Below are 27,394 nucleotides of genomic sequence, written 5' to 3'. Positions count from 1 at the left end.
ATTGGGCAGCATTCCGGCTTAAAATTGGACATTCACGGATAGGCAAATGGACCAAAGACAGCATCAATCAATTGATATTAATGAAATCAAGTAGACATGGCTGCAATTAAACGCAATGTTCATCAATCAAAGCCACAACGCTCGGTAAACAATCAATGCATACATGGGCATGTGAACAAGTACGGCGCAATTATCAGGCCTAGAATCCTCTAACCACAACCTAGCTACCTAACCGAAGTTATATCTATCTATCCTAACATGCAAAAATCAAGTTCTAACTAACTAAAAATAACAGTAAGGAAGAGGAAAGGAAACAGAGTTGAAGCAAGTAACCTGGAAGATGGGCAGAATCAAAAATAGGGGTGGGTAGGCAGCGGGGTTGAGAAAGAGAGAGAGAATGGGCAGAGGTGAGGTTTGGCAACCACCGGTGGTGATGGCGGCGGTGCTCAGCGGTGACAGCGGGGCGGGGAGTTGAATGAGGGAGTGAGAAAGAGGCAGAGCGGATAAGGAAATGAGAGGGAGAGAGAGTGGGGCTGAGGGTGATGCTGGACACCCACCGGCAGCGATGGCGGTGGCGCGTGGTGGTGACAGAAGTTGGGGGTCGGTGGTGGAAGAAGGAGGGAGGGGATGGCAAGAGGGAGAAGAGGGAGGTGTTGCGCGACTGCGCAGCGTTCCTCGCATCCTAGGGTTTTCATATTTTTATATCGACGTGGGCGCGCACAGTGCGCATCCGTGTGAACTGAGGAAATTGGAAACCGACGCGTGCGCGCCTTGGGCGCCTACGCGTGAATGATGAAAGTTGGTAAGGACGCGTGCGCGTACGGTGCGCACACGCGTGCAGGGAGTTGGGCTGGGGGCTTTGTGTTGGCCCAATGCTCGCCCAACTCTCTGGACGAATGTATGGGATGGTGGCATCAGCTAGGTCACGCGTACGCGGCAGGCGTGCATCCGCGTGCATTGACAGTTTATCTTAATGGCGAGCAAGCGCGATGTGTGCGCTCGCGTGCTTCCCCCTTTTTGCGTATAAACGCGTACGCAGAAATTGCGCGTCCGCGCGAGGTGAGTTAGGCTGGGGGCTTAAGGTTGGCCCAAGAGAGGCCCAACTCTCTGGAAAGCAAAAAAATGCTATTTGATTTTATTCATCTACTACTAAACACAACATACATGTGACTATGCTAACAATCAATTTATGCAGACAAATCTATATGAAATGTACCTACAATGTCAACTCAAATCACTTATTAGAAAAAATTAAAAGAGAGTGGAAAGAGTTTACCAGGGTGGGGTGTCTCCCACCTAGCACTTTTAGTTTAAGTCCTTAAGTTGGACATTTTGAGGAGCTCATTGTCATGGTGGCTTATGTTTGTACTCATCCTTGAATCTCCAAGGAACTTTGCTTCTTGAATAGTTGACAGAAATTGCAACCATCTTCACCAATCTAGGGTAGAGTTCAACCCAAGATATGAGTGCCCTTTGTTGGTCTTTACATAGCGAACCGGGATCCCATATCTTATCTTCACACCCATCCGTGAGTTGAGTTTCATTATTTTTCCGTACGGGTGGTTGACATATGGGCGATCGACACATAGAATTCTCTTTGGTCCACCAATTCTTCCTTCTAGACCCATACAAAGCGGTGCTTGTCCCATCATAATCCCTATACCTTAAGGCTTTGACCTTGGTGAGCTTCACACCGAATTTCCAACTACTACACAACTCATTCTTACTTTTAATTCAACAAAGAGCTCTAAGCTGTCCATTTGTTTCAATCAAACCATATTCAAGTGAGAAAATAAAGCTTAGAGATAAGGATTTTACACACTTGAATGTTGTGTTGGATGGTGACTTGGGAAGGGAAAGGTTTTACCCCCCTCAAAGGATCAATAGGCTGAGAACTGAAGTGCAGACGTTCAGACAGCAAGATGGGGAAACACTTTATGAAGCTTGGGAAAGGTTCAAGGATCTAACAAGGAGATGCCCACCAGAGATGTTTAATGAGTGGGTCCAACTTCACATCTTCTATGAAGGTCTTTCATATGAGTCAGAGAAGGCTGTGGATCATTCATCAGGAGGCTCTCTAAACAAGAAGAAAACCATTGAAGAAGCCATAGATGTCATTGAAAGAGTTGCTGAAAATGACTACTTCTATGCATCCGAAAGAAGTAACACCAGAGGAGTCATGGAGCTGAACCACATGGATGCTTTGCTAGCTCAAAACAAGATGATCACCAAGCAGCTAGCAGATCTTACCAAGAAGATGGAGGAGAACCAAATTGCAGCAGCCATCACTTCATCACCAGCTCAAGAAGGAGAAAACATAGGAGAAGAAGGTGACTGGGAGCAAGCCAACTATGTTGGAAACTCACCTAGACAAAGCCATGATCCATACTCCAAAACTTACAACTCTGGATGGAGAAATCACCCCAACTTTGGATGGAGGAATCAACAAGACCAAGGGCAAGATCAAAGACGCCACAACCTCAACTCCAACAACCATGCAACTCATCAGAACACCCCACAGAGACATTATCAACACCCATCTAACCAATCTTTACAACCCCCTAATCTCAACCCACCATCATTGACAGATGATAGACTCTCAAAGATTGAAGCTCTACTTGAAAGCTTATGCAGAGAAGTTCAAGACAACAAGGTGTTTAAGGAAGAGGTACGAGCCAACATCAAAAATCAAGGAGATAACATCAAGAGGTTGGAGTCCCAAGTAGGGTACCTAACTCAACAACTTTCCAAGTCCACTGATGGATTCCCCAATGACACAGAGAAGAATCCAATAGGAGAAACAAGGAAAGTAAGATGGGAAGAATGTAAAAATGTTAACCACAAGTGATGGAGAGAGTATGAATGGAGTAGAACACCTTCAAAATAATCACAAAGAAAGCCAGGAGGAAGGAAGTTATACAACTCAACCTACATCCAAGGAAGAGCTAAGGAAGAAGGATGTGTTGAACCCATATGCACCTTTTCCCCACAGGCTTAAAGGTAGTGTAGCAGGGAGAATGTACTCAAGGTTCCTTGATATGTTTGCATCTCTTGATGTACATATACCATTCATTAGAGCCCTCCAGCAAATGCCTTTCTACATCAAGTATATAAAGGAGCTACTAGCCAGAAAGAGTCCATTGAAAGGTGGACAAACCATAAAGATGAACAAGGACTGTAGTGCCCTCATTCAACCAGGGGCACCTACAAAGAAGGAGGATCCAGGGAGTTTCCACATTCCTTGTGCCATATGAGAAACAATGATTGAAAAAGGGCTTTGTGACTTGGGAGCAAGCATCAATGTAATGCCTTTCTCCCTCATGAAGAGGCTCCAAATCAATGAATTAACTCCCACTGATGTAATTATCAGATTGGCTGACAAAACTCAAAGACAAGCAATAGGAGTGGTTGAAAATGTGCTGATAAAGGTTGGGAGCTACTACCTTCCCACAGATTTTGTTGTTCTGGAAATGGATGAGAATCCTATCTACCCCATCATTCTGGGAAGACCATTCCTAGCCACAGCCAGAGCACTCATAGATGTAGAGCAAGGAGAGCTGGTACTGAGGATACATGATGAGCAGCTTACCTTCAATGTCTTTAAACCCTCACAAGAATCATATCATGATAACAGAGAGTTGATGGAGGAGCCAACCAAGGAAACATTGATGCAAGAAACAAGTAGTGAAGCAGAAATAATACAAATAAAAACCCCATTGGTTGGAAAGCCATGTGCTCAGGAAGAACCACATCAAAAGGGGATCCAAAAGAAATCAGAACCACCAGAGCCATGCAAAGCTAGCAACAAAAATCCCTTAGAAAAGGAATCCGTAGAAAGCAAGATAGCACTAAGAGAAACAAGGAAGAAAGTACCCAGAAGATGGAGAAACAAGAAAATTCCTACAGAAGATTTCTCTCCAGGTGATGAAGTGATCTCTACATACTTCCCAACCATACCATCTCACCTTCCCACTATTCCATCTCAGCTGCACCCAGTGTATACCATCAACAAAATCATGTCCTTAGAGCATATGGAGCTTATCAACAAAGCTAATGGATATAGGTTCACCGCAAGAGGGGAGGACTTCAAGCACTATCAGCCACCTTGACAAGAACCAAACGTCAAGCTAGTGACGCTAAAGAAGCGCTTCATGGGAGGCAACCCATGTTCTATAACTCTCTCTCTCTTAAATCTCTAATAATAGTAATAATGCAAAGTTCATGGATTTTCAGATCAATTTTGACAACCAATATAAGACTCCTTTACATGCAAAGTATAGTACATCATAAGTTTGGTGTTCAAAGCACACCAAGTGGGTTTGAACACACTTTTTGAAAAAAGCAATTCATTCCCCAAACTTGTTGCACCATATGACCACAAACAAGTTTGGTGTACCAATGTTGCATGCATGGGCAGCTTAATGATTGATTGATGTGTATTCATGAATTCATGGAAAGAAATTAGTCACAAAAAAAAAGCTTTTTGTTTAGTTAGTTCACCCCTTGAAATTTCCCACCAATTTTTCAATTAATTTTCACATTCTCTCTTTTTCGTGTATAGGGGATCAAAAAGGACATTGATGGTACTTGATAGGACAAATGAGGAAGAGGGACTCGGCCACTACACCAAGGGAATTTCACACTTGTCCTCATGGGGAATGTCCTTGGAAGTGTTGCCATGCAACATTGGGAGTGGATGGCTTTGGAGACCGAACCAAGACCCTCATAAAAGAGGTGATCCTTGTGCTTATTCAATCTCAAAACCCCAACCGTCCACTATCAAACAACACCAAACTTATCCAATTACCATAAACTTGATGCGTGGAAACTTGTCTCTCAACAAATTTCCCTTCGGCAAGTATACTGAATTGTCGTCAAGTAAAACTCACAGTAGAGTGAGGTCGAATCCCACAGGGATTGATTGGTCAAGCAATTTTAGTTAGAAGAAAATGCTAGTTGAGCTGAGCAGAAATTGGATTTGGAATTTGCAAAAAATTAAATGACTAGAAAGTAAATAGCAGGAATTAAAGCACAGAATCTTAAATGGAGAATTGGGGTAATAAGCATGAAATTAAATGGCAGAAAGTAAAGAGAATGGGTAAGATAAGATATGGGGAAATCATTGGGTTCAGGAGATGTTGCATTCTCCGGATCAAGTTCATTCTCATCTCTTCCTCAATCAATGCATTCATTGATCTCCTTGGCAATCATAAGTGATTGGATCCCAATTCCTTGGCAATCCAATCTCTCTAAGCTTGAACAATTGCCCAATTCCTTGATTTAATTGCTCATGGAAAGAGATGAAGTGTGGTCACTGATTATACCACATGTATTCCCAAATCAATGTGTTGGTAGGATTACATGTCACAATATCCATCCAAACCCCAATTTGGTCCAACATGAGAAAGCATTTTTAGCATGATCTCCTCATCCCTTTTCAAAGTTTTTTTTTTTCTTTTTGCTAAGTGCTTTGTAAGAGGGCGACTCTTTATGATAAGCTTTCAGCCAACACTCCCAAACCAGTTGGTGTTGCTCTTGATAATGGACTTTCAGCTGATAATCCCGGATTAGTTAACCCAAGTTACCAAGTGATAAGGCACCCTTAAGAGCTTATTCATCCAAGTATATCCCTTGTACATAAACACCACAGACACATGCCTCAATTTTGAAACCCTTGGTGCCTAGCATCGTTTCTTATTGTGTTCCTTTTCTTATTTTCAATTGTATTGCTCTTTTTCTTTTCTTGTTGGGATCTTAATGTTTAGTTAGCCTCAAAGAATGTGTCTCAAACATAGGACTTAGGATGGATAGTTGCTTTCTTTCCTTTCTTGGTGAACCAACTTAGCTTACTAATCAACCTACCACAAACATTCAGAATGCACTTCACAAAATGACTCCACTCTTGTTCTTCCCATAACATTTTCTTTTAGATAAACTTAGAGAGACAAGCATACAAGTAAGGAGGATGAAAGTGAGCTTTCAAGACATTAGGCTCAATAACATAGACCTAAGCAATGAAACTTAAATGCATAATTGAAAATTCTAAACTACCATGGAAGCATGTTCTATTTCATACATGATTTTTCTTATTTAAAGCTTTGAAAAAGAATGTAAACTAAGGAAGAACTTCACCACCTTTCACTTGTTGGTATGCTCATTCTCTTCTGCTTCCTTGGGATTCTCCTTGATTACCTGAGTCTCCATTTCCCTTGCGCTTCCTCATCAACTTTTTCCAGAAACCGGCATCCTCCATCTTCTTCTTTAATGCTTCCTTTTGCTGTTTCACCTTCCCCTCTTCTTGTTCAGTTAAGTTCTTGCGCACTGCCTCATAACTTGGGATGTCAGGGTGCAGGTGATGCATATGCTCAGTCACATAGTTTAACCTTGCCTGAGTGTTGATGTTGAATTCTTCTCAATGCAGTTGCCTTCCTTCGTTGAGCACGCTGAATTCATTGAATGCTTTCATTTGATTCATCTGGCATTGATTGAGTTCCTGGAGGCATTTATCTTGGCTTTCCTACGTTTCAGACACCTGACTGATGGCTTGAGTGAGCTGAGAGTAGTGCTCTTGTTGCTGCTCCATTAGTTGTTGCTGGCATTCCCTTTGTTGGTTCATCCAGTTTGTTAGCATTTCTTCTTGACGATCCATTCTCTGAGATTGAAGTTGCAATTGTTGTTCTTGCCCTTCCATGTATATTCTTGATAAATCGTCAATGGCTCCTCGGATGTGACCCAAATTGTTATTGGTTGGGTCATAATACCCTTCTTGATGCTGTTCTGTTTGTTGGGTATCTTCATGGATAGGTTCTTCCTCTTGTGCTTCTTCTGATGTTCTCTTCCTTAGATAGGGTCTTTTCTGCTGTTGAGTTGGAGTCACATGGGTTATGCGTTGGAGTGTGAGTGATCTCCCAAGACCTATCCAAGTTGGATTGCCGTCTTCAAAGACTACCTTGGCCTTCATGCATAATCTAAGGATGGTGTTGGGGTACCAAAGTCTAGCACCTGAATCCTTCTTCTCGGCTGATTCTTGGATTCCTTCAGCTATAATTTCGTGCACATTTATGCTTCCGCCTCTTTTTAAGCAATGTACCATGGTAGCTCGAGAAATGTTAACTTCAGAATTGTTTGCAGCTGGAAGGATAGATCGTCTCACAAGCTCAAGCCACCCCTTGGCTTATGGGATGAGGTCTCCTCTCCTGATGAAACAGGGTCTCTTATCCAAATACCTTTCCCAGTCAGACCCCACAATGCATATATCACCTATAATTTCCTCCAGTTCATCATTGTTGGGGCCATTGTTCTTTCTTTCTCGGTACCCGAGCTCAACAAATTGTGGTGATTTCAGATGAAGAACTCTAGTTATAGCATTTGGGCTGAAATCTACCTCCTTCCCACTTACATAGCTTGTGATGGTGGGGGTCATGGTCTTGTCTTCTCTAACCACATTTGCATAAAATTCCCTAATGAGATTTACATTTACCCTTGCTTCCGGGTTAGTGAGCTTTTGCCAACCCTTTTTTTCGATCTTCTCCCAAATTTGTGGACACTCATCTTCATCGAATTGGAAGGTTGATTCAGGCAGTATCTTCTTGTTCTTTATTCGCTCGAACTTGAGCTCATGGAAGGCTGTTTTGAACCTCCCGGCATCGAAGGAAGGCTGCTCTATTGGTTCCTTCCTCTTTTGCCTTTTGGAGCTTGATGATGCCATGAGTGAGGATCAGTTTGTGAAGATGGTGAAAGCTATGAAGTTGAAGATGGAATTCGGTTGATGTGAGGCAGAATGTGTCTTAGAGGAATGTGTTTTGAGAGAAGGAAGAAAGGTGAGGATATAAGGTGTACGTGAAGTACGTATAGCCGAGAGAAAGAAGTGAAAAAGATTGGGATATAGGGTGTGTACGGAAAGGTTGTGTGAAGGGGTTTATATAGAGAGATGGCAATTGTTGAAGGGTATGGATTAATGGTGTTGTCTGATAGTGGACGGTTGGGGTTTTGAGATTGAATAAGCACAAGGATCACCTCTTTTATGAGGGTCTTGGTTCGGTCTCCAAAGCCATCCACTCCCAATGTTGCATGGCAACACTTCCAATGACATTCCCAATGAGGACAAGTATCAAATTCCCTTGGTGTAGTGGCCGAATCCCTCTTCCTCATTTGTCTTATCAAGTACCATCAATGTCCTTTTTGATTCCCTATACACGAAAAAGAGAGAATGTCAAAATTAATTGAAAAATTGGTGGGAAAATTCAAGGGGTGAACTAACTAAACAAAAATCTATTTTTTTTGTGACTAATTTCTTTTCATGAATTCATGAATACACATCAATCAATCATTAAGCTGCCCATGCATGCATCGTTGGTACACCAAACTTGTTTGTGGTCATATGATGCAACAAGTTTGGGGAATGAATTGCTTTTTACAAAATGTGTGTTCAAACCCACTTGGTGTGCTTTGAACACCAAACTTATCTTGTACTATACTTTGCATGTAAAGGAGTCTTATATTGGTTGTCAAAATTGATCTGAAAATCCATGAACTTTGCATTATTACTATTATTAGAGATTTAAGAGAGAGAGAGTTATAGAACATGGGTTGCCTCCCATGAAGTGCTTCTTTAGCGTCACTAGCTTGACGTTTGGTTCTTGTCATGGTGGCTGATGGTGCTTGAAGTCCTCCCCTCTTGCAGTGAACCTATATCCATTAGCTTTGTTGATAAGCTCTATATGCTCTAAGGACATGATTTTGTTGATGGCATACACTGGGGGCAGCTGAGATGGAATAGTGGGAAGGTGAGGTGGTATGGTTGGGAAGTATGTAGAGATCACTTCATCACCTGGAGAGAAATCTTCTGTAGGAATTTTCTTGTTTCTCCATCTTCTGGGTACTTTCTTCCTTGTTTCTCTTAGTTCTATCTTGCTTTCTACGGATTCCTTTTCTATGGGATTTTTGTTGCTAACTTTGCATGGCTCTGGTGGTTCTGGTTTCTTTTGGATCCCCTTTTGATGTGGTTCTTCCTGAGCACATGGCTTCCAACCAATGGGGCTTCTATTTGTATTGTTTCCGCTTCACTGCTTGTTTCTTGCATCAATGCTTCCTTGGTTGGCTCCTCCATCAACTCTCTGTTATCATGATCTGATTCTTGTGAGGGTTTAAAGACATTGAAGGTGAGCTGCTCATCATGTATCCTCAGTACCAGCTCTCCTTGCTCTACATCTATGAGTGCTCTGACTGTGGCTAGGAATGGTCTTCCCAGAATGATGGGATAGATAGGATTCTCATCCATTTCTAGAACAACAGAATCTGTGGGAAGGTAGTAGCTCCCAACCTTTATCATCACATTTTCAACCACTCCTATTGCTTGTCTTTGAGTTTTGTCAGCCAATCTGATAATTACATCAGTGGGAGTTAATTCATTGATTTGGAGCCTCTTCATGAGGAAGAAAGGCATTACATTGATGCTTGCTTCCAAGTCACAAAGCCCTTTGTCAATCATTGTTTCTCCTATGGCACAAGGAATGTGGAAACTCCTTGGATCCTCCTTCTTTGTAGGTGCCCCTGGTTGAATGAGGGCACTGCAGTCCTTGTTCATCTTTATGGTTTGTCCACCTTTCAATGGACTCTTTCTGGCTAGTAGCTCCTTTATATACTTGATGTAGAAAGGCATTTGCTGGAGGGCTCTAATGAATAGTATATTTACATCAAGAGATGCAAACATATCAAGGAACCTTGAGTACATTCTCCCTGCTACACCACCTTTAAGCCTGTGGGGAAAAAGTGCATATGGGTTCAACACATCCTTCTTCCTTAACTCTTCCTTGGATGTAGGTTGAGTTGTATAACTTCCTTCCTCATGGCTTTCTTTGTGATTATTTTGAAGGTGTTCTACTCCATTCATACTCTCTTCATCACTTATGGTTATCATTTTACATTCTTCCCATCTTACTTTCCTTGTTTATCCTCTTGGATTCTTCTCTGTGTCACTGGGAAATCCATCAGTGGACTTAGGAAGTTGTTGAGATAGGTACCCTACTTGGGACTCTAACCTCTTGATGTTCTCTCCTTGGTTTTTGATGTTGGCTCGTGCCTCTTCCATAAACACCTTGTTGTCTTGAACTTCTCTGTATAAGCTTTCAAGTAGAACTTCAATCTTTGAGAGTCTATCATCTGTCAATGATGGTGGGTTGAGATTAGGGGGTTATGAAGATTGGTTGGATGGGTGTTGGTAATGTCTTTGTGGTGTGTTCTGATGAGTTACATGGTTGTTGGAGTTGAGGTTGTGGCATCTCTGATCTTGCCCTTGATCTTGTTGATTTCCCCATCCAAAGTTGGGGTGATTTCTCCATCCAGAGTTGTAAGTTTTGGAGTATGGATCAAGGCTTTGTCTAGGTGAGTTTCCAACACAGTTGGCTTGCTCCCAGTCACCTTCTTCTCCTATATTTGATCCTTCTTGAGCTGGTGATAAAGTGATAGCTACTGCAATTTGGTTCTCCTCCACCTTCTTGGTAAGATCTGCTAGCTGCTTGGTGATCATCTTGTTTTGAGCTAGTAAGGCATCCATGTGGTTCAGCTCCATGACTCCTCTGGTGTTACTTCTTTCGGATGCATAGAAGTAGTCATTTTCAGCAACTATTTCAATGACATCTATGGCTTCTTCAATGCCATCTCCTTGTTAGGTCCTTGAACCTTTCCCAAGCTTCATAAAGTGTCTCCCCATCTTGCTGTCTGAACGTCTGCACTTCAGTTCTCAGCCTATTGATCTTTTGAGGGTGGTAAAACCTTGCCAAAAACTTGTTCACTACCTCTTCCCAATTAGTCAAGCTCTCCTTTGGAAAGGATTCAAGCCACTTGGATGCCTTGTCCCTAAGTGAAAAGGGGAACAAGAGCAACCTATAGACATTGGGATAGACTCCATTGGACTTCACTGTGTCACAAATCCTCAAGAAGGTGGTCAAGTGTTGGTTAGGGTTTTCTTGAGCACCTCCTCCAAATGAGCAATTATTTTGCACCAAAGTAATGAGCTGGGGTTTTAGCTCGAAATTGTTGGCATGTATGGTGGGTTTCTGAATGCTGCTCCCACAATTTCCAGGATTAGGATTGATATAGGATCCTAAGACCCTCCTTTCTTGCCCAGCACCGTTGGCATGGCCTTGATTATGAGCCTCCTCTTCATGGTTGTTCTCCAAATTCTCTTCCATGTTGGGTTCAAAATACTCTTCCTTTGCTTCCTCGGCACCAATAATCCTTTTTCCTCTTGTTTCCCTTCGTTGTCTCCAAAGGGTTCTTTCAGGTTCTGAATCAAAGGATGTTGAAGCTCCTTCTCTTCTCCCTATCATACAACAGATTACACAGCAGGAGATGAAATGCTGAAACTAGTTTTGTTAGAATAATTGTTAGAGTGTGTGATGCAAATTATCAAACAGTTAGTGGGTTAGTGAGCAGAATTATAATAAACAAAGAAATGAAGAACGAAACAAAACTAAGAGGGTGCAGGGGTGAGGAAGAAATCAAAACAACTAACAGAAATTGACTGAATAAACTAAATAAAAAGGAAAAATGCTCAATCTAGTTATCTTCAAACTTAATCATTGTTGATTCAAAATCAATCCCCGGCAACGGCGCCATAAACTTGATGCGTGGAAACTTGTCTCTCAACAAATTTCCCTTCGGCAAGTATACTGAATTGTCGTCAAGTATAACTCACAGTAGAGTGAGGTCGAATCCCACAGGGATTGATTGGTTAAGCAATTTTAGTTAGAAGAATGTGCTAGTTGAGCTGAGCAGAAATTGGATTTGGAATTGGCAGAAAATTAAATGACTAGAAAGTAAATAGCAAAAATTAAAGTGCAGAATCTCAAATGGGGAGTTGGGGTAATAAGCATGAAATTAAATGGCAGAAAGTAAAGAGAATGGGTAAGATAAGATATGGGGAAATCATTGGGTTCAGGAGATGTTGCATTCTCCGGATCAAGTTCATTCTCATCTCTTCCTCAATCAATGCATTCATTGATCTAATTGTTAAAGCTTAGAGAGATTGGATTGCCAAGGAATTGGGATCCAATCACTTAAGATTGCCAAGGAAATCCAAGCAATTAAAGTGCATCAAATCTCTAGCCAAAGTCATGAGATTATGCATCATCAAGTTATCATGCAATTCTAGCAGAAATCTCATGAAATCATGCAAAATTTACAATAGTTTCTTGAATCAATGTGTAAGTGTATTTTCACCCAAAACTTGCCTTATTCACTAAGAAAATGCATGAAACTACCCTAAAACAGTAAAGAAAAGGTCAGTGAAACTGGCCTAGATGCCCTGGCATCACACACCCAATTTGATGCTTTTGGCATAGAGGCCCAACGTGCCATGCTATACACACGCTAGTGGCAAACCCGAAAGGGTTAGTCGCGCCACATGCAGGTGGTTGCATACGCAACCCCTCAAATTCGCTGATTTCGTACGCATGCATATTGCTCGCCGATGTGAGATACCAAATCCGAAAGGGTTGGTCGCGTCGTCTGCGAGTGGTTGCAATATGCATAACGTTCTCATTTTAAAACATTTTTCATCCGTTCTTCAAACGGCATAAGCATCACTGACCTAGTTTTGATATGAAAAAATTTTGAAAAAAATTGGAGATCCAGAATCCCAGTTATAGCTCGCCGAAGTTTGACAAAAAATCTTATTTTCACAAAATCTTGCAAACCTCTATTTTCAAAAAACATAACTCATTAACCATATTCACACAATGATACCCTACACCAAAAACATACCAAAACACAGCCAACAGAGCTCCACACTCTACCACCACGAATCATGCCTCATTTTTTAATACATATCATTCCAAAATTTTTAATTATACCAACACAATCATTAACATTCATATATCCACATTCAATATTCTCATTTAACATCATTAAAATCATCATTCATAAATCCTTTCACCACATCAACTACATTCATTTCATAAAACCATTGAATCTACCATGCCTCATCAATTTCACGTACATTGTCAACTAAAACTATCAATCAAGCTCCAATAGTCATAATTTAGCTTATCTTAGGTCGTCTAGCCTAAGTTTTTACAAGACATTATATATTAAATACGAGAAACCAAAACCATGCATTGGCCGATTTCCTCTTATAACCTAAGAACAACCCCACTAGGCAAGCTTACGAGTTTCAACACCTAAAGTCAGTCTCCATAGTTCTACCAAGCATCCAACATTCATAATTAAGCTCCAATTCACATACATACACCACGTATTTCAAATCATTTCATCCATACATACACACTTAATACCTAAAATACAATTAACCAAGGGTTTTACTAAGGTTTGAAGATTCTTACCATGTATGTGCCTCAATTAAGCAAAGACCCAATAATTCCTCAAAGCAATTTGATACTGAAACATCAAATTAACCAAAAATTTCAACACCCAAAACCATATAATTTTCAAATTGGGGAAGAGAAAATAGAAAATGGGAATGTGGCTTCCTTACTTAATTTTTTAATGGGCTTTGTAGAGCTCGTCATTGTGGACGCATGGTCGCAAATGGTACCGCGATCGGAGCTCGAAGCGAGAAGTTATGGAAGATTGAATCAAAACCAAGGGTTTGATGAACTTGATGTGTTCTTCCCCCTTTGCTGAAGTGTTTCAGTGTGTTTGCATGCAAGGGGAGGAGAATGAGCTGAAGCTCATTAAGTTTGATGTGTTGGTTGAGCTTGGTTTGACCGGCTTGACCCAATCTTGCGCCAGATTGTTAAAAATTAGTGTCAAAATTCTTATTTTTATTAGATATATCTCATAAAACTATAAAATTCATGTTTCTAATTTTTCATTAAAAATTAATTTATTGACTAATTATTCGTTAATTTTACGGAGTTTATACTGACAATGTTAGCGGTAGTGGAAGCTCGTGCGACGAAGAATTAGAGAAGAATTATCTATCGGCAATAAGTTTAAAATCAAAACTTTTATTTTATCAACAGAATTATCGACAGATCTTATAATTTATCAGTAATTTTTCGAAAAAATTTTTAATTTTTTTATCGAAAGAAAATTTGTCAAAAACCTGTCGATATTTTCGACAGTAAAATTCTATCTTAAAAATCCGTCTATAATTTCTTATTTTCTTATAGCATTTATGCATGTATCCTGAGTACTATATACTCGATTTAAGTTTTACATCATATTCCGAATGCATCTAAAATATATAATATTTTTGTTGTGTCGTATCCTAATTACTGCATCTCTGTAATATTTATTTTACGTGAGATTTTGTATTCAAAATGTGTAAAATTAGTATATCAATAAATATTTTACATATAAATTTTAATAAATATTATATTTAATTAATTTAAATAAAATAATCCGTATGGTTATTCACCTTTCTCTACCCCTCTCGCCCACCTTCTCCGACACGCATATTTCATGCGTGTATATAATTCAAATCTAGACAATGGAAGAGATGGCTTTAAAGGTATAAGAATCTAAGAAAAAGAAAAAGAAACGGAGAAAAGAAACCACCAAATCACATTCTGTCTAATTAGTGGCCTGATATAACCACCAAAAACTGCCCTTTTCTTAGTTTATTTTTTTTTATTAGGATTTGCTTTGTTCATTTTGTTTATGTGTCTGTTTATTGTTGGCCCCATAAAACGTGCGGAATCTCGCTCCTAGTTCTATGTAGGAATAACAAAAGTACAGTATCTATTCAGTTTCTTTTTTTCTTTTTTAAATATGATATATCAAACAATTTAATTCTATAAAAAAAATAAAAAATACATACATGCGTGATTAGTTATGGGGAGACCATGTTTTAGGAAAGTTTTATTAAATAAAAATTAGAACGATTTATTTTGTAGGTAGTACAAACTACAGCTAAAGAAGAATGTCCACGTTTCACAATATGAGAAGCTACATATCCATTTCATAGTGTGTAAGATTATATGATGAGTTAGGTTCAATGATTAGTGGCATGACAACAATATTTCAAAAGAGCTGCAAAGACTTTCAATTGTGAAAGAGAATCTTCTTTACAGAAAATAAAAAATAAAAAAGATATACAAGATCATGAGGTTTGAGAGAAAGGATGTGCACTTGAGAGGCCGAAAGGAATTAGGAAAAAGGAGTAGGAAGGTAGGTTATGATAAAAAATTAAAAATAGCGAAGCATAAAATAATGGTTACGTTGTTGTTGATAATGACAATGATTGTGTGGAGGAAAAACCATCCAGAACCTCATCACAAGGGAATTAAAGAAAGTGACAAAAGATAAAAGAAAAAATAAAAATAAAAGTAAATCAATCAGGAAGCTAAGGTTTTATCGGGAATATTTTCATATATAAAATTCAAATAAAACAAAATTAGAGATCTCCCAAAGCAAATTTGGTTTCATTCGTGTCCTCTTTTAATATATGTAAATCATTATTTATTAAAACCACGATTTTGGAAAAAGCTTCATAAAGCATAAATTTTTCAATCATAAATCATGGAATATATCAATAATTTTTTATCGTAAATCGTGGATGTGAACCACAAATTATGAAACAGGTTTGCTGATTGTAAATCAGGAATAAGAACCAGGGTTTATATATACGAATCCCTCGATAAATTGTAGATATAAACTACGAATTTGATTAAAAAAATGGCCAGTGAGAAGAGCTTATATTGTTAAATGATTTTGTTCAAGTAGCCAGCACTATGGATTAGGGCGTTCGCGATGCAGTTTAAATTGGTTTTGAGTCAAAAATTTATTCGATTTGAATATTAATTTTATTTGTAGTATCATTTGGATTGGATGTTTTTTCTTAAAAATTTCAATCTAATTCGATATGATTTCAAGCGAGTTGAATTGGATTGGATTTGCGATTTTATAAATTAAAAAAAAATTAAATATACTTAATAAGTCTCACCATTAAATTTTAAATAACCAACAATGACATAACAAATCTTAGCAATATCTTAAAAAACCAACAATAACATAATAATAAAAATGAAATTATAGGTTAGTTAAAATAAATAAATAAATCTCATTTGAAACATAAAATATTTATTAAATAATAGTAATACATGAATAATATAAAAATATATAACAAATTAAACATATTATAAGTAAAATTGTAAATATAACAGTAAAATAATAATATTATAACACATTGTGCAGTTTGGATTGGGTTAGATCGATTTTGAGAAGTATATTCGAAATCCGATCTGATCCATGCGTTTTGTAAAAAATGGAATCCAATCAAATCCAAATTAGTGCGGTTTTAATAAGATTTCAGTTTGTATTGTATTGGACCAGATGAGCATACTATAAGAAGAAAAGGGCTGTTGGCACACTTTTTTCTTGCCACGCTTTAAAAGCATAGCCAAAAGTGGTCAATAGCCATGCTTTTTTGAGGGATTATTGATTTGGCCACATTTTTTTAAGATGCTTCAAAAACGTGGCCATAAAGAGAAACCGGCACACTTTTATGTGGGTGACAACTCTTAGTGATTTGGCCACACTTTTTTTATGCCACGCTTCAAAAGCGTGGCCATAAAGAGAGCAACAGGCACGCTTTTAAAGTGAGCCAATAAAGTTACGTTACCATGACATTTTTAAAGCGTGCCAAAAGGTATGTAAAACTTTGGAAAGCAAAAGCACTTCATTAAGTAAAAACAAACGCATACACGCACTTAACATTTTTCATCAAACACATAAACTACTTCAACCAAAGCTTCTTTATCGCATAACTCGAATCCTAACCAAAAACTTCTTCATCGCGCCTCCAACCCTAACCCAAGAGCTTCATCGTGCTTCCGTCGAGCTTGGCTACCGTCTTCTTCATCTTCCTCATCTCTTCCTCATGACCCAAACCTAGAAAGCTCTAAGCCTCCATCTCTTCTCTCTTCTTCAAGTTGTGTTGTCACTGCCGTCCTAGTGTCGTTATTCCATCACCGCCTTCGAACCCTAAGCACAATCTCGGGATCTTCTCCTCCTCTACTCTCTCACACTTCCTTTGATTACACAACACACCAGCCTATATCTATTCCTATCTTCTCAAATTTTAGATCAGAGGTTCGCATCTAATGCTTTTCATTTTTTATTTTTTCTAGCTTTTATTTTGCTTGCTACGTTATTGGTTGCTCATTATTCAATGGATTCGATTCGTTGATGCGGAAAAGAAGGCAGCGACAGCGGGTAAGAGAGGTGGCAAGGTGGATACATCATTGAAGGCAATGATATCAGCTTCAGCCTCATAGAAGGCACCCGACCAACTCGCCAATGGTGTCGGAGAAATTGAAATATCGGATTGAACCTTTACCGGTGTCCTCTGCTCACATCCCTTTTCCAGGGATGTTAGGGTCAGTAACACTTCGGATGATGTTGAATTGAATTGAATGTAATGTTTAGGGTTTTTCTTATTCTTTTTCCATTTGGCTTTAGCTATTTAAAGTTTTTGGTAACCAGTGGCATTATGCGTTTAATTAATAGATATTGTAATAATTACGTAGTGTGAAACATGAAGCATTCATGCTTGGAACTTCCAAGGGCAAGCACACCAACAAAGGATTTGATCTTTTCAATTCCACTGCACCAATACTAGATCTAAATGAGAAGCTTATTGTGGTTGGGCGAGTCATCAAGGGAGAGGATGTTGTTCAAGTAACTGAATTTGCATCTCATTGTTATGTATGTCTCCTTTTTGTTGATTCTTATCCTTTCCCATTGACTTAAGGTTTTCTGCACATATTATCATGTCAAGGAAGTTAATGATTATCGTTTTTATTGCTAAATTTAAACAAATAATCAGCTTCAAATGTGTTGTTCACTACATATATTTGTTTTAAAATTTCATTTCATCTCCATCTGTATAGATAAGTTAATATTCTAACTTGATGTTGTATTTGGAATGAAATTCCCTCGAAGCAATTTCAATATTAGTTATTTCACTTATAATATTTCTTATTTCTGAGAAATAATGAATTAATACTAGCAACCTGTGTAAAATCGACCACTGGTTTCATTATTAAGCTTCATATTCATTGTTACATTACCCTGTGACAGAAAGTTGAAGAAGTGGATACAGTTAAACATTACAAACATAAATTCTCTATTGAGATACTTAATGTCACTCTTAAATAGAACATTTGAAGGCTGATTAATAGATGAGGAGCATAATGATGTCTCATATTCACACTGATTAACTGGTTTTGATATGGTTAAATGTTTTTATAGGGACGGTGAACATTGTGGATTTCACCTGGGGCTTCATCAATCAAGTGTTTTAAGCCTTAATGTTGTTTTTTGCCATTGCATGTGTAGTTGTCAACAAAGGGATTATACAATAGCCACTGACAACCGAGTCCACAGTGAAGAAGATTGAAGACAACAACACTTTGGTTTTCATTGTAGACATGCATGCTAATAAGAAGAAGATCAAGGATGCAGTGAAGAAAATGCATGACATCTAAGCCAAGAAAGTGAACACTTTGATCAGGTGAGCATTTATGCAGTCATTGGTAAATTGAAATTTGTTTATAATCGAATCACCTATCTTCATATAAATTTATGTGTATTACTTTCTTGTAAGCCTGATGGAACACCCCATTGTGATTCCTTAGATATAGCAAACAAGATTGGAATCATCCAAGGTGTTTCCTAGCTTTACCCAGGTTACTTTTATTTAGATATTAGTCTGTCTTATGGTGGTAATTGATTGATACTATTGAAACAAGACCGAGTTCTAATTTTGTAGCTTTTTATTTGGTGTATTTTGTCTCAGTTTGAATTAATCTTGGACCATTGGAAGAGCTTTCAAACTTATACAAAGCAGATATACTTCTATGTGAATCAGGAGTAGGTAATTTTCTTTAACAAGATTGCTTGTAATATATGATATTTCACATATAAATTTCATCAACTTAGAAATTGAGCTCAATAAAAAAAATTGGATGCTCACTGAACTTCTTCTGCAGATCATCTGGCTACCAATTTCAGCAGGGAGCTGGCTGACTATATCATTTGGTTTGCCTAATTGCATAACTGTTATTAACTGTTATCTAAACTATTTGTTGTAACTGCTATCTATACTTGTGCTTTTCTTGTATGTTTTGCTTGTGTTTACTCCGGTGTGGTACTTTTGTTGATTGAGTATTGGTGCTGAATTGATATTAGTGTTAATTGATTTCGTGATTGGTTTTTGAATCTTTTTCTTTCTTGATTTAAAATTTTAAGTTTGGTGTCTCGTTGGTAATCTTTTCATTTAGTTTAATTTTCTTGTTTATCTTCTTTATCTTTAAAATCTTTATCTTATCTTTTTCTTTGATTTTCAAAATTTTGTTATCTTATCTTTATTTTAAAATTCAAATTTTAAAAGTTTAATAGTTTGTTAGTCTTCCATTATTTCAAATTTGAATTTTTTAATTTTCAAATCTTATATTATCTTGTTTACCTCTTTCGACCTTATCTTTTTAATCCTAAAATTTCAAAATTTCCTTTTGACTTTTCCTTTTTAAGGTTCAAAATTTTTCAGAATCAAATCTTCAAATCTTGTTTGTTAATTGATTGTTTTAGCTTCTTTCGAAAATTTTTAACCTCTTTCTCTCTCATCTTTTTCGAAAAATTTTAAACTATTTCCCCTCTTTATTTTTGAAAACTCCTTTTTAAATAAAAGACACCTTTATTTTCTTTTCTCTTTATCTGAGTTTCTCACAAAGAGCTCTCTATATTCTGACATAGAGACTCCCTTGTTTTCCTTTTTCCAGTTTCTTTTTTTTGTTTATGAGCAGAAATAGGGATAGAGAAGCTCTTTTTGATCCTGATCCTGAACCTGAGATTCTTAAGAAGGTGTCTACAACAAGCTCAAGCTAGTAGAACCAGAGGGAATCTTGCAGATGCTCTTAAACAAGAAGTTTAAGATACAACTATGGCAGCCAATCCAGACGCTGGAGGAGACGCAAGAAAGGTCCTTGGATCTTACACTGCACCCACATTTGATTTCTATGGGTGCAGCATCTCCAAACCTGCCATAGGTGCAAACAAGTTTGAGCTTAAGTCTCAACTGGTAACTCTATTAAAATAGAATTACCAGTTTCATGGACTCCCGCAGGAGGACCCGAACAAATTCATCTCTGATTTCCTACATATTTGTGACACTGTCAAGACAAATAGAGTAAATCCAAAGGTTTACAAGCTCATGCTCTCCCTTTTGCAATAAAGGACAGAGCAAGGCTATCGTTGGATTCTCAACCTAAGGAGAGACTTGAAACTTGGGAGAAGGTGGTCAATGGATTTTTGACCAAGTTCTTTCCACATCAGAAGATAAGAAAGCTTAGGGTGGAAGTCTAGACTTTCAGACAGAAAAATGGAGAGTCCCAGTATGAAGTTTGGGAAAGGTACAAACATCTGATCAGAAGATGCCCTTTTGACATGATCTCAAAGTGGACCATGTTAGAGATCTTCGATGATGGCCTATCTGAGATGTATAATATATCACCGGATCACTCTGTTGGTGGTTCCCTTTACATGAAGAAGAATCTTGAGGAGGCGTAGGAGCTCATTGATATGGTTGCCAACAACCAATACATGTACACTTCCGAGAGGAACCTTGTGAACAATGGGATGGCTCAAAATAGGGGAGTCATGGAGGTGGACACTGTGGATTCCATTTTAGCTTAGAACAAGCTCATGTCCCAGCAGATCAATATGATCTCTCAGTACTTGAGTGGGACAAAGTGCTCAGCTGCTTATTCCCCAGAAGCAGCCTGTGAGGCAGACGTTGGTGACATTGCATGGATCACCATAGAGGAGGTGAACTACTTGGGAAACACCTCTAGAAACTCCAAAAACAATCCCTATGCGAATACTTTCAATTAGGGATGGAGAAATCACCCCAACTTTGGGTGGAGAGATCAGTAGAGGCCTCAACAAGGCTTCAATAGCTATCGAGGAGGAACGAACCAGAACCGGTTCAACAACAGACCGTTCCAACCCTCTCAGTAGCAGATGGAGACTTCCGCACAGAGCCTCTCTGACCTGGCTACTATAGTCTGTAACCTATCCAAGACCACTCACAGTTTCATGGTAGAAACTAGGTCTTCCATTTGAAATTTGGAGATACAGGTAGGTCAACTGAATAAGAGGATCCCAGAGACCTCCTCCAACACTCTTCCAAGGAACACTGAAGTAAACCCAAGAGAAGAGTGCAAGGCTCTCACTATGAAAGCTAAGGTCGAATCTAAAGAGGAACCAGCTATGGAGGAACTGAAGGAGATCAAGGCTCAGGAGGAGACTGGAAGTGTCACCATGCACGTCCCTATGAAGATGGAGGAGCTTGAAGAACAACCCTCTCCAGACGTGCAAGAAAAACCTAAGGAAGAGCAACTTTATCTGTTCTTGGCAATCCTCAGGAAGCTGTAAGTCAATATCTCTTTTGCATAGTCATTGGAATAGAATCCCTCTTATATGGCCTGTCTGAATAATGTTATCTCTGAGAAGACGACCCTGAAGGGAGAGGAGATGGTGATACTGACCAAGAAATACAGTGCCTTGGTCCAAAAGAAGCTGCCTCCGAAGATGCCAGACCCTGGAAGCTTCCTTATTCCTTGCACTATAGGGACCATCACATTTGAGAGGGCATTATGCGACATTGGCTCTTGCATTAACATTATGCCTCTCTCAGTAATAAGGAATCTGGGACACCAACAGGTGCAGCCCACTAGAATCTCACTGGAGATGGCAGACAAGTCCCTTAAACGGGCATATGGTATGGTGGAAAACGTCCTCATAAAGGTTGAAGACCTTTACCTCCCTGCAGACTTCGTGATACTAGACATTGGGGAGGACATAGACAACTCCATCATCCTTGTAAGGCCTTTCCTATCTACTGCCAAGGCCTTAATTGATGTGGAAAAAGGAGAGATGATCCTGAGGCTTTGGGAGGATCATATACTATTTAAGATCCCCAACCCTCACTCTCCAACAGATAGAGAAGGTACCATTGTGCAACACTTAGTATTTTAGCCCTTTCTCTTAGTACAGAGTCTTACAGAGCCCCCTGACATCAAACCTAAGTTTGGTGTTGGAAATCCACCATCAGCTACTGAGGAAGGAGGTACCAAGAAGAAAGTACCCAAAGACTGGATGAACAAGAAAATTCCAACCGAAGACTTCTCACTTGGCATGCAGGTTGTCTTTCCTAGAAGTCCAGTCATTCTACACACAATGAACTAGATCCTGTCTCTGGAGTATGTTGAGTTGATCCATGAGAGCACAAGACGGAAGTTCACCGTGAGGGGCAAGGATCTAACCCCCTATCAACCTCCATAAAGGAGTTGTCCATCAAACTAGTAATGGCAAAGAAGTGCTTGTTGGGAGGCAACCCAACCATACGTAGAGTATTTTCTATCCTTTGTTTAATTTAGTTTAACTTTATATAATTTTATTTTCTACTCATTTCCATAGTTTTCCCTTGTTTTTTAGCATTTGTGATCATGTATAGCACGTAGAACAGGAACAACATGCTGATGAATCCATATTTGATGATAAATTTTGGATTGATTTAAGTGGATTTCATCATATAAAGCCACATTTATTCATCCAAATAGTATACTTTTGTGTTCTCTCCCTATGTTGAGCTTAATTGTGAAAACATGCTAATTTGTGCTTAATTTAATCAATTTTATCCCACTTTCATCCCATTCGATGCCTTGATGGTTTTGATGAGTGATTTCAGGTACAATAGGTTGGAATGGCTTGATAAGAGTGGAGGAGAAGCATACAATAGGGAGAAAACATAAAGAAATCAAAGGAGGAGCACACAGCCATGTGTGTATGCACAACATCATACGCGTACGCACAAGAGGAAAATTCAACACGCGTGCATATGTACACATCTGTGGATACGCACGAATCAATGCACGTGACTCACTTAAAGAAAAATGTTGGGTGCGATTTCTGGGCCTCCAAAGCCCAGTTTTGGACTTTTTGAAGCTGATTGAGTGCTATATCAAAGGGGGCATCATTCCATATCAAGTGGAGAGCAATTAGGGCTAGTTTAGAAACATGCTTTAGGTTATATTCTAAAGAGAGAAGCTCTCCATTCTCTCTAGAATTAGGGTAGATTTCTCTTAGATCATGTTTTATTTCTTGCTTTGTTGTAGTTCCTTTTACTTTTTCTTGTTCTATTGCTTTGATTCTCCTATTTCTCCTTTTTATTTCTTGTATCTAGTTATGTTATTGTTGATGCACAATTATTAAGTTCAATTTCGTTTAATGCAATTTATATTTTCAAGTTCTTATTGTTTAATTGAATTGTTATTATTATTTTCTTGCATTTAATTTGGTAGTTGTAGATTTTATTATTTCTTGTTATTTTACTATGATTTTTTTTATGCCTTCCAAGTGTTTGATAAAATACTTGGTTGGATTTTTTCCTAGTTTTTCACACTCTTGTTTGGAAAATTGGGTAATTAGGTGAACTTGAGTGGTGGATGTCCATTCTACATTGTGTGAGGATTGTTAGTTGATTTGGTTTCCATAAACTCTAAGCCTTCCATTAATAGAGTTGGCTAGGACTTGTGGATTGAGATGAATTATGCCCTTTTGACTAATTCTCGATGTTAGGATTGACTAATTGGGATTAATTATACACAATTACCATGTTTGGGATCAATAAGTAGGATAAGAATCCTTAATTCCCCAATTCTTGTCAAGAGACCTTTTTGCCATTCAATATCCATTTTCATTGCTTTTACTTGCTTCCCATTTAATTTCATGCCATTTTAATTTCTTGCCTTTTGCAATCAAAACCTCTTTTTCCTCCATAGCCAATAATTGAGCATTTCATTGCAACTCCTAGGGAAGATGACCCGAGACTTAAAACTTCTAGTTATTTTGTATTGATTGTGACATCCTTGAATTAAAATTTAATGTTGGTTAATTGTTGGGTTCGGACTATACTTGCAACTCCAATTCTATTTTGAGAAAAATTTCTAGCCCTCTAAGAAGTACAAATGTATGGCTTGTCTCCTTGGGGCGTTGAACGCCAAAAATGGGGTAGTTCTTGGGCGTTCAACGCCCAATATGGGCAGGTTCCATCACAAAACCATGTAAACCATTATATATTGATGGAAAGCTCTGGAAGTTAGCTTTAAAAAGCTATTCCGAAGGTGTCATTCTGACCTATGTAGCTCCAGAAATGCTCATTTGAGTGTACAAAGGTCAGAATTTGACAGCATCTGCTACGCTTTCCTTTCCTTTGAATTAGACTTTGCCAAAGCTCCTCAGTTTCACCCAGAAATTACCTAAAATCATCATAAAACACAAAAACTCAAAGTAGAATCCAAAAATATGAATTTTGCACTAAAATCTATGAAAATATAATCAAACTTGAACATAACATAACAAAAATAATATGAAAATGATGCCAAAAGGGTATAAAATATCCGCTCATCAGAACACCAAAGTTAAACTATTGCTTGTCCCCAAGCAACCAAAAACAAAGTAGGCTTAAAAAGAAAAGTGGGATACAGTAAATCTCAGAGTTTTTCAATGAAGCTCAGTTCCAATTGATGAGTGGCGCTAGTAACCATTTACTTCTGAATAGTTTTGGCATCTCACTATTCATTGAAGCTCAGAAGTGTTGGTGTCTTTAGGAGCTCAGAATCCGGATGACATTATTGACCCTCTTAGTTTAGCTCTTTTTGATTCTTGAACACAGCCTCTTTTTGAGTCTTGGTTGTGACCCTAAGCGCTTTGTTTTTCTGTATTACCACTAGATACATAAATGCCACAGACATTTAACTAGGTGAACCCCTTAGGATTGTGATTCAGCTTTGCGAAAATCCCCAACAAGTGGTGTCCAGAGTTCTTAAGTATACTATTTTACTTTAGATCACAACTTTAACTACTCAGTCTAAAACTTTCACTTGACATCTTCACATCACAAGAATTTAGTTAGTGGGGAGGACCTCATTTGAAGTTTTAGCCCAAGAGTTTGTTTCTTTTAGGCCCTTTTAACCATTGATGCTCAAAGCCTTTGATCCTTGCTCTTGCCTTTTGGTTTAAAGAGATATTGGCTTTTTCTGTCTTTTTTTTTCACTTCTTTCTCTTTTTCTTTCTTTTTTCTACTTTTTCTTGCTTCAAGAATCAATATTTGGATTTTTTAGATTACGAATAATACTTCTCCTTTTTCATCATTCTTTCAAGAACCAACGATCTTAACTCTAACATCAAATATGCACTGTTAATTCATGCATTCAGAAAATGAAAGTAATGCCACCACATCAAATAATTAGACTATTCTTATTATATAACTCGAAATTTATGTATCTCCCTATTATTTTTCAAATAAAATTTTCTTTTAAGTATGCTGAGAAATACATGGAATATTTTATAGCTTTAAGACATAAACAAAGGATGATCATGCACTTAAAAACAGGAAACAGACAATAAAACATAACGAAAAGCAAAAAAATAACATAGGCAAAGGAATGGAACGTGACCACCTTAGTGACGGCGGCTACTGCTTCCTCTAGTGGATCCAATGGAGCGTTTGAGCTCCTCTATGCCTTTGTTGCTCTTCCCTCATAACTCTTTGATCTTCTTTTATTTCATGGAGGATTGTGGATTGCTCTTGGTGTTCTAACCTCAGCTGATCCGTGTTGGAGCTTAATTCTCCTAGAGAAGTGTTCAGTCAGTCCCAATAGTCTCTAGGAGGAAAATACATCCCTTGACGTATCTTAGGGATTTCTTGTTGAGGCAGTTCCCCATGCTCTTGCTGTGGTTCAAATCCCGGCCCTCTAGCATGCTCTATCATTCTTTTAGTGATGGGCTTGTCCTCCTCAATGGGGATGTCTCCTTCTATGACAACTCCAGTTGAGTTGTATAAGTGACAGATAAGATGTGCGAATGCCAACCTTACTTTGGTACAAGGCTCTTTTGCCACCTTGTACAGCTCTTGAGGTATCACCTAATGTACCTGACGTACGAAAATTATGATTAAGAATTTAATTAAGAAATCAGCATTGCAAGTACAATTCTTAATCAATAAAAAATTTTGCGTATCAATTTAAAAGGGTTGTCACAAAATTTTGAAATAAATACTGTGAGTAGAAATCCCAGGTCGTCTCCCAACGAGTTGCTAAGAGAGTGTGAATTATTCAAATAAAGGCCTTGGCTTAGGGAAGATTAATTGGAAGTTCTATCCTCATTGGAATTATCAAGATAAATATTGTTGTTCCTACTTAGTTAACCCTCAACGAATGAAGGAAAGTCAAGTAGTTGAGCCAACTTCTATTCACAGGTCCTAATCCTCTCCCTTGGGAAGGATTAGTGTTAGTGGTGCACGAAATTCAATCACACTTTTGCAACTCCGCACAACTAACCAGCAAGTGCATTGGGTCGTCCAAGTAATAATACCTTACGCGAGTAAGGGTCGATCCCACAGATATTGTCGGCTTAAAGCAAGCTATGGTCATCCTGTAAATCTTAGTCAGGAGGATTCAAATGGTTATGAGGTTTTGATAATCAAACGAAAAATAAAACGTAAATTAAAATAAAGGTACTTATGTAATCCATTGGTGGGAATTTCAAATAATCGTTTGGAGATGCTTTGTTGCTTCTGAACCTCTGCTTTCCTATTGTCTTCACCCAATCATGCGTGCTCCCTTCCATGGCAAGCTGTATGTTGGTGGATCACCATTTTTAATGGCTACCATCCATCCTCTCAGTGAAAATGGTCCAAGTACGGTTACTGTACGGCTAATCATCTGTCAGTTCTCGCTTGTGTCAGAATAGGATCTCTCTATCCTTTTGCACACTGTCACTGTGCACAACATTCGTGAGTTTGAAGCTCGTCACAGTCATCCCATCCCAGATCCTACTCGGAATACCACAAACAAGGTTTAGACTTTCCGGATCTTATGAATGCTGCCAATTGGTTCTAGCCTATACCACGAAGGTTCAAATTTCACGGATTCGAATGCTCTATTGTCAGGAGAGGCGAATCAAATCCGTGGATCAGAGACCCAAGAGATTATACTCCGGCTGTCGTCTAATGACTACGTTGAATATCATGTAGACTGCTTGTGGTTGCCAGGCACTGATGAGCGGATAATTTATACGCTTTTTTGCATCATTTTTATATAGTTTTTAGTATAATTTAATTAGTTTTTAGTATATTTTTATTAGTTTTTAAGCAAAATTAACATTTCTAGACTTTACTATGAGTTTGTGTGTTTTTTTGGCTGAAATTAAGGGACCTGAGCAAAAATCTGATTTAGAGGCTGACAAAGTACTACTGATGCTGTTGAATTCTGACCTCCCTGCACTCGAAGTGGATTTTCTGGAGCTACAGAACTCCAAATGGCACGCTCTAAATTGAGTTTGAAAGTAGACATCTAGGGCTTTC

At 38.4% G+C, this 27,394-nt stretch overlaps 1 protein-coding gene across 3 annotated transcripts; it reads left to right on the top strand.

Annotated features, from left to right (window-relative positions):
• The first annotated feature begins 17,198 nt into the window (after window positions 1-17,198).
• LOC127744392 (peptidyl-prolyl cis-trans isomerase CYP21-4-like) lies at window positions 17,199-18,650 on the top strand. 3 transcript variants are annotated; one of them, XR_008005382.1, is made up of 4 exons: window positions 17,199-17,383; window positions 17,496-17,673; window positions 18,220-18,481; window positions 18,575-18,634. XR_008005382.1 is itself a non-coding variant. In XM_052256585.1 (3 exons), the coding sequence occupies exons 1-3, from the start codon at window positions 17,266-17,268 to the stop codon at window positions 18,226-18,228; spliced, it is 267 nt and encodes an 88-aa protein (XP_052112545.1). In that variant the 5' UTR covers window positions 17,199-17,265; the 3' UTR covers window positions 18,229-18,650. The 3 variants fall into 3 exon arrangements, 1 of the variants encoding a protein (XP_052112545.1); XR_008005381.1 differs by having other exon boundaries at window positions 18,220-18,650; XM_052256585.1 differs by having other exon boundaries at window positions 17,199-17,345; window positions 18,220-18,650.
• The last annotated feature ends 8,744 nt before the right edge of the window (window positions 18,651-27,394 follow it).

The sequence above is a fragment of the Arachis duranensis genome, unplaced genomic scaffold (assembly GCF_000817695.3).
Source record: "Arachis duranensis cultivar V14167 unplaced genomic scaffold, aradu.V14167.gnm2.J7QH unplaced_Scaffold_343483, whole genome shotgun sequence".
Taxonomy (NCBI): Eukaryota; Viridiplantae; Streptophyta; class Magnoliopsida; order Fabales; family Fabaceae; genus Arachis; species Arachis duranensis.
Note: the sequence above shows the minus strand (reverse complement) of the source record. Positions and strands in the feature narration are given on the sequence as shown.

Bases quoted from the DNA above. Each gene is read 5' to 3' on its own strand.
- LOC127744392 (XM_052256585.1), top strand. From the start codon at position 17,266: ATGGTGTCGGAGAAATTGAAATATCGGATTGAACCTTTACCGGTGTCC. The intron at 17,346-17,495 runs GTCAGTAACACT...ATAATTACGTAG, and splicing joins CCTTTTCCAGGGATGTTAGG to TGTGAAACATGAAGCATTCA.